This window comes from Danio rerio, chromosome 1 (genome assembly GCF_049306965.1).
Source record: "Danio rerio strain Tuebingen ecotype United States chromosome 1, GRCz12tu, whole genome shotgun sequence".
NCBI lineage: Eukaryota > Metazoa > Chordata > Actinopteri > Cypriniformes > Danionidae > Danio > Danio rerio.
Window position 1 is genome coordinate 27,920,859 of NC_133176.1, and position 12,906 is coordinate 27,933,764.

General features: G+C 36.0%; 2 protein-coding genes across 5 annotated transcripts in view; one reads left to right on the plus strand and one right to left on the minus strand.

The window, feature by feature from the left end:
* Positions 1-11,960, minus strand: part of cxxc4 (CXXC finger 4) — a 44,362-nt gene extending 32,402 nt beyond the window's left edge. The window contains exons 1-2 of the mRNA XM_001345382.7: positions 11,729-11,960; positions 9,570-10,508 (exon numbers count right to left, since the gene is read on the minus strand). Coding sequence (XP_001345418.2) covers positions 9,570-10,394 — 825 coding nt within the window. The 5' untranslated portion in view covers positions 10,395-10,508; positions 11,729-11,960. The remainder of the gene's footprint in view (positions 1-9,569; positions 10,509-11,728) is intronic.
* Positions 1-12,906, plus strand: part of LOC137490010 (uncharacterized) — a 692,802-nt gene that overhangs the window by 619,568 nt on the left and 60,328 nt on the right. The gene's annotated exons all lie outside the window — the stretch shown is intronic.

A 12,906-nucleotide genomic window follows, 5' to 3' on the forward strand; every position in this document is an offset into this window, starting at 1 on the left:
TTGATGGTTTTGGTTGCTTTTCTGGACATAGAACATCACGTGACCGCTGCTGTATATGGACAGTAAGATGACTCTAAAAATATCTTAATTTGTGTTCTGAAGATAAACTATATCAAAACGATATGATGGTGAAGTAATTAATAACAGAATTGTGATTTTTGTGTGAACTAACCCTTTAAAAATATAAGATGTCAATGTTCCACAGAATGCTGCCGACAATTTCTCTTTGATAGCGAGTTTACCGACTTGTGTTCATTATCCAGTGATTTAAGCAGTTCAGTGCAGCTCACGGTTAGTGAATTCAAAGCATGATTTTAAGTATTGTCAATTTCAACATTAAAGTGATGGCAAATTAAATAAAGAAAAGTTTTCATGTGAAAAAAAAAAGAATTTCAAAGTTTACAAATGAATAAATATTGGGTTATGCTCGTTTACAGCTGAAGTATTGTTATTAATATTAACAACCAAAAATTTATCAAATGCTTTAAAATAAAAATTTTAAAATAGATTTTGGATTTATTCTTTCCATTAGACAGACAAAAAAAACACTTCATGAAAAGCCAAAAAACCTCTATCTCTAAACTGAGGAGCATGAAAAAATATATATATTTGCCTGCAGTATCTTGACATAATTGCAATTTAAACAATTTAGCATTTGTCCAAAGTAATTTTATTTGTTTATTTGTTAGAGTGTACATCTAACAGAATCTGTAAATATTACTGAAATGCATTTGAAAAAGCATGGCATGTTGTTATATCGTTTATGGTCTTCCATGTAAATCCCAAGACCCCATCTGTGTTGACTTTTCTCACATATTTTCAAACAGGTCACTGCAATGATGGGGAACCATTTAACTTCTCAGCCAGAGCCTGCCATCAATAATTTACTGTCAACTGTTTAAAATTTAAAGGGCCACACATTAACGTTCCCAGCACCTAGACTTTCACCCTGACCATCCTCCACTGATCCGCCACCCTCTCCATCCTATAAAAGGCCAGTGATAATGAGTTGCTTTCCCCACTGAACTGGGGATGTTAAATCAAGCCAGGTCACAGGACAAGCAGGCGTCACAGGGAAGGGCACAGGCCGAGCTTGTACGATTAGTTTGCTCTTAATCCATTGGTTTAATGAAAAAAATATTTTTTTTTTATAAGAAAAAACTATTCTAATATTGGTTAAGGGGAAGACTATCAAATTTAAGAGTCTGAATCTTGTGAATTACTTTTAAAGGGTAAGTGCTTTGGTGCTCTTGGTTCGACTACATCATACATATATATTGCACTTGAGAATTGAGAATCACAAAAAAATTAAAAGTATACCAATCATTTGCAACCTCATGTCAGCTCAGACTTGTATATATCTCAGTCTTCTGCAAAATATATATTTTATAGATATTTTAAAAAGGATTTTTAACCAGTTTAGACAAAGAAAAAAAAAAAAACACTGAGAATATCTTAATTAGCATTAATTCATCCATTCACTCATTTTCTTTTTGGCATAGTCCCTTTATTATTCTGGGGTCCCCACAGCGGAATGAACTGCCAACTTATCCAGCATATGTTTTACACAGCTAATGCTATTCCAGCCGCAACCCATCACTGGGAAACACTCATTCACGCACATACACTATGGACTATTTAGTTTACTCAATTTACCTGTACCGCATGTCTTTGGACTTGTAGGGGAAACTGGAGAACCCAGAAGAAACCCAATCGAACACAGGAAGAACATGTAAACTCCACACGGAAATGCCAACTGACCCAGCTGAGGCTCGAACCAGTGACCTTCTTGGTGTGAAACAACAGCGATACCCAAAGTGCCATTGCATCACCTTAATCAGCATATGTTCTATAAATATCTATATTATTATTCAAAGAAAGAAAGTCATGTAAGTTTCAAATAATATGAGACTGAGTAAATGTTGCTATAATTGTATACGTCATTCACTTACACAAATACAGTGTCATATTACACTCAAAAATATTTTTCTGCTTGTTCAAACTACTTAAAATGTGTTGAAAGAACACAAGTTTTTGGGACAACTTAATTGTTTTATCTTCAATCCACTTTAATTAGTAAAAATGATGAAGTTAATTTAATCAATTTGTATTTGGACAACATAAAGGAATTGTGTGAAACCCAGCGTTTTTACATTGTAGAAACAGATCATAGATTACATTCTATATTTATATTGTAGTATTCTCGCAAGTTACTTCTCAGCTCAAGTAAAATGTTTTATAGCTAAAAATAGCCCTTTTCACAGAAGAAACAAAATACTTTGTCGTGCACTTAATTTCCTCGAGCAAAAATTCAATAATTTATGCAGCATTTAAGCAGCGGAACCTCTTATAATCACTGAGGTGAAAAGCACTGCTGTAGTACTAAATCTCTCCTGATGCATTATAATTTAAAAAAACTAAGCAATTTTTGCTTACATTTTACACTACACAACAGTGCTGTTTTTACAGTGACTGAAAATGTCTTCAAATGGTCTTAACATAGACAATCTAATTTCTTTTGACATAAAAGAGGTCTTTAAAAGCATCATGCAAGCAAGTTTAAAATGTCCTTGAAACATTTAAACAAGCTGCAAAAGTTTGCATTTCATGCAGCATGTTATGTTACAAGGATGCATACAGTTGAAGTCAGAATAATTACCCCCTTGAATAATTAGCCCCGTTTATTTTTTTCTCTCCAAATTTCTGTTTAATAGAGAGAAGATTAAATCAACACATTTCAAAACATAATAGTTTTAATAACTCATTTTAAATAACTGATTTATTTAATCTTTGTCATGATGACAAAAAATAATATTTTACTAGATATTTTTCAAGAGACTTTTATAAAGCTTAAATTGACATTTAAAGGCTTAACTAGGATAATTAGGTTAACAGGGCAGCTTAGGGTAATTAGGCAAGTCATTGTATAGCGATGGTTTGTTCTGTAGAAAACTTAAACAAATATAGCTTAAAGGGGCTAATAATTTTGTCCTTAAAATGCTTTTAAAAAATTAAAAACCACTTTTATTTTAGCCAAATAAAACAAATAAGACTTTCTCCAGAAGAAAAAATAATATCAGACATACTGTGAAAATTTCCTTGCTCTGTATAACATCATTTGGGAAATATTTAAAAAAAGAAAAAAAAATTAAAGAGGGGGATAATAATTTACTTTAACTATGAATTTGCAAAGCATTGAGACTTCCATTCAAAATGTTTCACAATAGGCACTGCACACTGGCATTCAGATGCTTAATGGTTAACACTTGGCCATATCGGATGTGAGTGCTACACCATGTCATAATCAAACAACTGATTATAACTGTATACACATGAGCCTTCAGTTTCTGATATTCTTCACATGCTTAAATTTACTGACAAAGAGTACAAACTAAAAAGTGAAAAGGCTTAGGTTTAGGTGTCTAATGTTTACATGTGTGTGCTAAACAGCTCATTTGCATCTAGTACGTAGATTTCAAAAGAGTGGATTGTTTAATTAAAATTATGTTCCAGATCCCATTGGAAGATTAAAGAAGAATCAGTCAGTCAACTGTACAGGATCTAACAGCAGCCTCACTCAAACTGTAAGTAAACAATTTTACAAACAGTAAATGATGTTTTACTGTAAATGAATGATGTTGTCAAAACACTTACTGATGCATTAGTGAAGAAGCCTTCATACTAGGGCTGCACAATATTGGAAATATATGTGATATAGCTGTTGAGTATTGCGATAACGAGGGTCCTTATAATAAAACGTTTCCCTAAATAAATGCTATTTTATTAGCTTTAAAAAAAAAGAATTATCTATCTAATGATATTACAATGAAGATATAAAAGATGTTTTTGCAGATCTAATTAATTCTAATAAAAAACTAAATAAAAAAAACGACAAGGTGCAAAAATTCAAAAGCTATAAATGATGCCGAGTTCAGACTGCATGATTTTAGCCCCAATTTTGACTCTCCGACAGGTTTTGAGAAATCGTCGACAAAAGCCTGAAATCACAAGCAAATCGGTGGTCGTTCACGTGTGACAATCTCACAGTGTGAAAGACAAGATCTGAAAAATCGCCGATGAGCCGCCGATGCCTGTGAGATATTTGGCATGCTGAATATGTGGAGTTGTCGGCGATTCAAATCATGCCGTGTGAAATGAGTTTTGACTGAAAATACTGTAACATCAGCAAGTGCCTACAACCAATGAGAGAGCAGTAGTCAGGCCAGCGGGAGGCTGGGGGAGAAGTTAAAAGCGCTCATTTTTAGTTTATTTGGACCCAAGAATTGGAGGAAAAACTAGTGGAAATTTGGCAGGAGCACCCATATCTGTTTGACGTGTCATGTGAGCAATATCACAACCAGGTCAAAAAAGAAAGTTGAGGAGAATTTGCTATTTCCCTTCAAACCCATTTGAGCAAATATGTACATTTTCAACCCCATTAAAGGCTTCTTTCTCGTTATGTAGTTAATAACAAAAGATGTACTACATGTTTTTGGTTGTGAGACATAGTTTGAACGAAGTTGTTGGCGATTCTTCCTATTGTAAAGTCATGCAATGTGAAAGCCCCTGTCACCGATCTATCTAGCAGTGTAAACAAAGCATTGACAAAACGCTAGCCCAGATAGTTATGCAGTGTGAAAACATCTGTGACACGACTACTTTGAAAGTCATGCAGTCTGATCTCGGCATGAGTGAAAACCTCAACAGATATTCTGACTCTGATTGGCTGTTTTCCATTTCCTCTCTTGCCCTGACTCTCGCCATTAGTATCTATTTTCAGCTCTGGGTTCACCTTTGGGCCGCTTCAGCTAAAACCAGAACAGCAACTACTGGGAATGCAGGGATAATGAAAGGCCCCACCTGATTGATCAACATTAGATAAACAATCAAAGCATAAAATGAATTTAATTTGCTAGACGTGTATTGCATATGCTATCATCGCGATAACCTTAATTTGGACACGTGCAGCCCTACTTCATACTATTTCCTCTGTATGAAAGTGTACATTTATTGAAATATATAATTTTATAATAAATCCAATAATCCATAAAAAACAATGGAACATTTTAGAATGAGATTCAGATTCAGATCAAAAGGATGAACATAGTTATTTTCCCCATAAATATATATTTTGTTTAATTTTTTTATCACATACCTGCGCACACAAACATTATTACCATCATAAGCGAGTCTCAAGTAACAACAAAAAAAATAAATAAATATCCATTTCATGACACCTTTAACATACATTATATGTGACTTATTACTGTAAATAACAGAGAAACCAGTCCCTTGGCTATATAAATCCTAGTTTATGTATGCACACTTCATCTCGATCAACATCTTCAACAAAACAAAATCTACCAGAGAACCAATCCTCAAACTGTCTGACTAACCTGGAGCATTACTGGACCCAAAGCAAGCTCAGGAAGCGTTAGGAAAGATAAGATGACTCTGCTAGACTAATCCATTCTGGTGTGTGAGGCAGAGAGAGAGAGAGCGAGAGACTGAGAAAGAGAGAACAGCAGAGCAGTGACACGGGGTAATCCTCCGGGGTCTTGCATTAGCGCGCTAAATTAAAGGCGGTATTAGATTAAATTGGCTCTCCGATTTCAGGGGTGTAAGTAAAATTCTAATTTGCATTTTCCACTGCCGCTTAAGATATAATTAGTTCAGGGTGATTCCCAGGTGCAAAACACTGACAGCAACATCCAGCTGCTTACTGGGAGTTTATCATTTATTAGCAGCAAAAGGTGCAATCAGCTGGGTCTACATATATGTGTGTGTGCTTGTCTGGCTTGGAGTCTGTGTGTGTTTCTATGTTGTGTATTGGAAGCAAGTCCATTATTAATTGAAAAAAAGTGTTTTAGCCTATATGTGTTTGCAGACTATCTGCACAGGCATATGGTTTTCCTATACTGGTCATTACACATGTTGGCTCAATATAAATTAATGAAGGAGCTGTGTGTGGGTTGAGGATGCAAATCAGTCTTACTGCAAACTCAGATCATCCTACATTCCATCACACAAAGAATACAACAAAAAGAGTGCATTGAGCATTCAGAAGATCACAGAAAACACCTTAACATTATTCATTTGATCAGGTATTTCCTATGGTTATATGACATGATGTCTTGCAAGTGATTTTACAGTATACAGTGGGGCTGCACAATATTCAATTTTAGTAACAATATCTCAATGTGTGAATACGCAATAGTCATTTAGTCAGTTTAGTTTATTCATAATGAAGTGAAAGTTGATCAAATGCTTGTGTTTTTAGGCCCATGTAAATATTTTAAGCACGTTTAAAGCATTTAAGCACATGATTGTACTGAATTATTTACCCACTGAAGTATATACAGCTTTACTGTACATTTGATTCTTTTATTTCTGTACCTGTTTCCTGTGTCTCTGCTGGTAATTTGCTTACTATATTTTGCACACTACAAAATCATCCCCATCCCTCTAACATTATTAATTATGTTATCTTGTGAAATCTCACAAGATAAATAGCAGAAAATCAAATTATTGCAATCTAGGTTTTTTTCCAATATCGCCCAACCCTAAAGTACTTTTGATCTCAAATAACGTTGTTAATTGGTTGATTTTAAGTCAAGTACAGGTAAGTGGTTCATTCGGCTGTGTTAATCCCTGATAAACTACGCCTAAGCAGAAGGAAAATAAATGAATGAAATCTGTCAAGTAAGTGCATTAATCAGTAACATTAATTAAATCTTTACAATCTGTTGTCGTTTCAGATATTTGGGATTTAGATTTAATGGAAGTAGAGCATTGTAAACATTGTAAATGCTGTGAACCAAGCTTGTTACATTTAAATGTGTGTAAAAACGTTGTGAAACATTAATATTTGTACATTGTCCATTAATATAAAAGTTTATCAGGCATATAAGTAATATGAAGTAATATAAATAATGTATAGTTTTATACATTATATTTTAAAATAGCTTACAATAGCATATAAAACACTGGGTGGGTCTACTGAGCAAAAAGGGGTTGTCTCTCAGACACTTAAAAACTGTCATCCATTCATTCTCACCATACTCAAGGTCTTGATCTCTTTTTCGTCTCTTGTTTATCCTCATGGCATCCATGCAGAATAGAAGAACGGCATCTTAACTATGTGTTTTGTAAAATGGAGTTTCTGTTTATTGTATAGTAAATCTGACTCATTTAAAGTAGCGTTACTGCGCAAAAAAAAAAAAAAAAAATGTTGAGTGTGCATGTTACACTTCTGACTGTGTTTTCTTTTTCTTACAATGCAGAGTTTTGAGGTAAGGGATGAATTAATTTGCCATTCAGTGACAGTCAGAGAGGCTCAAGCAATTAATCAAACTCCATCTTTTAAAATCGAAAACGAAAGTAGAATAAAACACTCTCCTCATAAAAGCCGACATTTCAGCGAGCTGTTACATTGAAAACATATGATTCGATTCGTGCCTTCTGATTGGTTCTCAAGATAGAGCTTCTTTTGCTTTCAAGGGCAAGTGGCGTTTAGAGGCTTTGCCAACAAATTGTTGTTTCTAAAAGAGCTGACGCTGGGATTTGGATAATTTGAAGCAATTAAATTTGGTGAACATGTACTATGTGCCTAAAAGCATTTCCTCAATGCCATTACCTAATTTTTGACGGAAGTGTCGTTTAGCGGCTTTTGCATCTGAAATCTCAATATATATATATATATACACACACACACACACGCACGCACGCACGCACGCACACACACACACACACACACACACACACACAATTGTAGGATATAATCTGTTAAGTACAATTTAAACAAGGTCTCTATTAGCTCTTTAGCATAGAAATCATCTCTGTATAAGTTTATCTAGACTAAATGAAACAACTTCATTACAATTTGCACTTATGGAGTTTGTGCTTCTGACCTCAAAACTGTATTCCACAATCCCAAAAAGACAACTTACTGCAGGATAAAAGTTACTAAATTTGAAAATATTAAACAAAACATTAAACATATCAATAGAACAACAAAGACAAGGACATGTTTTCAAACCGGTTTTAAGATCACAATTATTCCCTGACAGCACTGGGACAGAAGGCTGTAATTTAAAACTAACTTTTAAAATCAAATAATAGACACACCTTTCACTCATGCCAACCACACCAACAGCTGCTAATCTGTGTTTAGCAGCTTGGCCTGTACATTCAGGGTAATTAACGAACATGGAATTAAAACACACATCTTTAACCTAGCTGCATAAACACTAAAAAGAAACACGCTAATGAAAAAATTAACATACATTATGATTCAAAGCTCTCAGTTGACTGGTGAACTACGTGCAAAATTAATTTTGTAATATATAAGTACTTATGTGAATATGCTTTAGGCCAGGAGTGGCCAAGTTGGGTCCTGGAGCGTCACAGTCCTGTAAAGTTTCACTCCAGTTCTAACTTAACACCATATACCAGGTAATCAAGATCTAAGTGATCCTAAATCTAAAGGCAGGCAGTTTTGTTTTTTGTTTAACATTGGATGCAGGACCGAACTTTACTTTACTGACCGAACCTTTACTTTAGGTCTTGTTTACACCTGTAATTAACATGCCTTTTTGAATGCATTTCCTGCAGTCACTTTTACTACAGTATTCTGCTAAAGAGAAGGTCATGTGGATGTCAGACATACAAGTCAATGTGCAATTTTTAAACCTTTGTTTACATGCACTGTGGACACATTGGTCACTTGTTGACGTCCAAAATGCACTAGAATACATTGAGCTACATTGTGTTTTTTTGCATCCCTTTGTGTAATTAGTGAGATCAGATGATGCTGCACTGCAACCTCTTTCTGCTTGTATTTTGAGCTGTCAACTTCAAATTAACAGAAATGAATGTTTATACCATGTGTAAACTAAATCCTGTATTTATTCACCAATGCACCCAAAATATAGCATTTTCTTTAAACCTAAAAAATATCAATTATCAAAGCCCTTGAAAATATAACATTTTGGTGAACTTTCATGTCATGAGTAATATTATCCTAAATAATAAGAATGTTGGAAAGAATTGTTTTTGTTATTTCCTTTGCAGTGTATAACGACATCAGGAAGAAAATCCAAACTTTCCATATCCCAAGCGTGATAACAGAGGAGCAGCAGGAATTTTCCCTATTGCTCTCATTGTGGGGGAGATCGACTAGCCTCGTCAGGAGACAGTTTCTATAATTGGTTAAAATGACCAAGTGCAGAGAAGGATGGCTCTCTGCTGAAAACCATTTCCCAGCTCAGCTTGGAGCAGAGCCAAGCCCTGGGTTGTTCGGATGCGTTCCAGCCCCAGCCTGACTGGCAGCAATTAGGGGTGTCTGAGCCAAGCTCAGCTTGCGCTCCGCACAAACACCCCTAATTACTGCCAATTAGGCTAGGCGGGTAGGCAGATTTGAGAAGCCGGGGGGATGTTCAGGCATGGGTGGGCATGGAAACAATTTTCAAGGGCTTAGAAACGTGACTAGAAGGAAAGGTTAATGCTTTTGAGTGCACGGAGGGAAGGAGGGAGGGGGGGGGAGTGTGGTGTCTGAGCCGTCGTCTCACCTCTAGTGATGAGCCAGGCTTCTTTTTTAGCTCCTCGCATTTCCGAAACTTGCAGATCTGGTGGCCCGTCTTACGGTTCCGACAACTGCTGCACACTCCACAGTTGATTAGCCTCCTGCAGGGCGCACAGACCCCACACCTTTTCCTTTTCTTTTTCGCTGGGTTTCCGCTGGATGCGGAGGAATTATTCTGTGGGCAGTCTGCCAGATTGGCAATTTGAAACGCACTGTCTGTAACGGCTGCTGAGGCTGCGGGGGAGTGAAGGGCTGTCATGACGATGACCCCGGGAGGTAATGAGATGCCCCCTAAAGCCGGAATAGCGGAAAAAGTTCCAACACGTTCCGGGAGATTCATTATCTCTGCTTCAGCAGCACCGCATTTCAGCTTGTTCATGCATTCTCCTGCTAAAGGTCTGCAGTGTTCAGGGGATAAGCTAGAGAGGAAATTATTATTTGCCATTTGCAGCGTCTCTGGCGGCACGCCAGGTTTCCCCGGCCTTTGGGAGTCGTTTCTATGCATGCTGGTCCTATTAGGGTTTATTGCTGCTGATTTCCTTCCCCAGAGCATGCCGTTATCACAGTTCCAAGGGGACACGCCAATTCTGGCGCTGGGAAAAATTGGTGTCGTTATGCGGGCAATCTTAGCAGTCTGTGGAAATGCTCCATTGGTTTTGTAAAAGTTTGCAAATGACCTGTATCTTTCCATTTCTGCATTGTAATCCAACAGCTGGCTTAATCCACCATCCTGAAGATTATCCTTTTGCAAGAGTGACACGTCGGTGCTCTGGCCGCTTTCAATGCAAAGTGCATTGTTGAGATTAGACATGACTGTTAAGTTTCAAGCACTCACAAAATTTTTTTGGTGAAGGGTGCCAGTTGTTCTTTTGAAGGTGAAGCTTGTTAGACACAACACATTACCATCCTGGGTTTATCCTCTCCACTAAAACAAGAGAACAAAATTATGCATACAAGTGACAAACATTTGCTGTGAAACTTCCAAGTGACTTAAATCTAGGAAAATTGCATTACTTGTATTTAAACTGTCAATTTAATGTCTTTATCCTTTTGTCATCAAAGTGGAAATTCTTGTAGCTCTAGCACTATATTTTGAATTATATTACTAAATAAAAACCATAATATATTTTGTCAGCACAGAAAGAAGAAATGGTAAAACATTGAGTACTTTTTAACCATAAGATTCTATAGGACCAATTGTGAAAAATGAAGTGGCATATTATTAAATAGCATAACAAAAAAGTTTTGTTTGCCAAAATATCTTCTATATAAACATAGTCTCATATCATGCTTATGAAAATATGTGGAAAAATGAATCACATATTAAGATTTAACCAATGATCCAATGATGCTTTGTGAGGCACACACCAAGCAAGCCTCTATCGTTGACAACTGGAGTATGTGTGGGGGATCCATTTCCGATCTCCCAGTCTGGCTGGGTTTTGTTGCCACAGATAAAAGCCCATTAGACACATCTTCCTCTACTTACATTACCTTTCACTAGGCTCTCTCACTCACTGCAAGAAGACTACAGAAATTCAAAGCATTGTGAACAGCTGGTTTTGAATTTAATAGTACATCTCCACCTGAGAGACAACACTGGATACCCATTCATATTCAAGACCCTGTCATTAATCATCTGAGACCTCACATGAAGCCAGTAATGTTCTTTATTAAGTTTGTTTAAGAGGCTCACACTGCTTTATAACTTCCTGATTAAAAGCAAACAGATCAAAACTGAGTAACAGATATAATTTTACACTTACGAGCACGTGAAGTTTTTGTAACAATAAACCAACAGGTATTGTATTAATGACGCAAATGATTAATCTTCTATTATAATAATCGATTAGTTTTTGGTTCACAAGTAGCTCAAATGTGCCATTAAGCGTCGATTTGAAAGCAGTAAACAAAGTTCAGGAAATTAGAAATATCCGACACTCAGGGGAGAAAGAAAGAGGTCGAGAGTAGACAACTGTGCCGTCGATTGCAGCCGGAGACATTTAGATCAAATTGCATAATGGGATTTAATCACTCTGGCGCCTTCAAAACCACCCGAAATAAATAATAAAACAGTGGACATTCAGAAAGCATGCGCCACTATCGCTAAGCGAGAGAAGAAAAAAATGAAAGAGCATCACCTACCAGACAATCCAGACACCAGGGCAGCACATTACTGCGATGAATGCACAATAAACACACGCCGAGGGATCACCACAAAAACACCATCTTTACGCACAAAACGCCATTCTACACGTGAAGAAAAGTAGACGGAAAGGTATTTGTTTGCGATGGCGTCCGGGTTGAGCCTGTTGTCCGTGGAGCGATGACTGGAGGTGAGGTGTCTCCTGTCGCTGTGTGTGGCTGATTGGTGCTGAGGTGAGGAGGATGGGGATGTGTGGACACCAACTGATCATTGGCTGGAAATTACTATAGAAACACCAGGAGCTCTGGGGAGGGGGATGATCATCAATCTCCACCGGGAAACAGCGTGCTTTCTGTCGCTGTCTGTTTGCTAACTCTTTACATTATAGTCTCGGAGATTACATGTAAGTAGCTTATAACTAATTACAGGACTAAGTGTATTTAAAAGCTGCGACGCAAAATGTTATCATAACTGGGTTTCTCTCTAAACCTGTAAAGTAGCAAATTACTGCTGTAAATAAAAAAAATAAGCAAACAAAAATAAAAAGGGAATCACCTCATGTCTGAAAATTGTCATGTAAGGTGCTTCAGGTGTCAATAAAAACAAATAAACAGTTTTTTAAAATTATTATTTATTCAATGACTCTGTAAACTACAGAAAAAACTGGAGTCTAAGTAGTCAAAACACTGACTAAAAGACTGAAGATTGATTATTGCTTTTAAAATTGCTCACAAAAGCTGCTTGATTTTATAAAAAATACAGTGATAATATTATTACAGTAATATCAAATTGATATTGTGAAACATTATTTCAATTTGAATATATTTTTTTTCTACATTTTAAAATTTAACTTGTTCCTATGCTTAAAAGATTTTTTTTCAGCAATTTTTTTTTCTTAAATTCCGGCTTATATTTTGTGAAACTTTTTAAAATTTTTATTTATTTCAATGAATATAAAGTCAAAAAGAACAGCATGTGTTTGAAATAAAATATGTGATTATAGTCAACGACTATATTTAAAGACCATTTATGGTAATATATCAGAATTACAGAAAAATATAACAGATATGTGGAAATAAAGATCAAACTTTTGATGGACACCACAGACAAGTAATACTATTGCATATTCAGCTCTGAAGCAGGAATACATCACATTTTGAAATCTATTAACACAAAA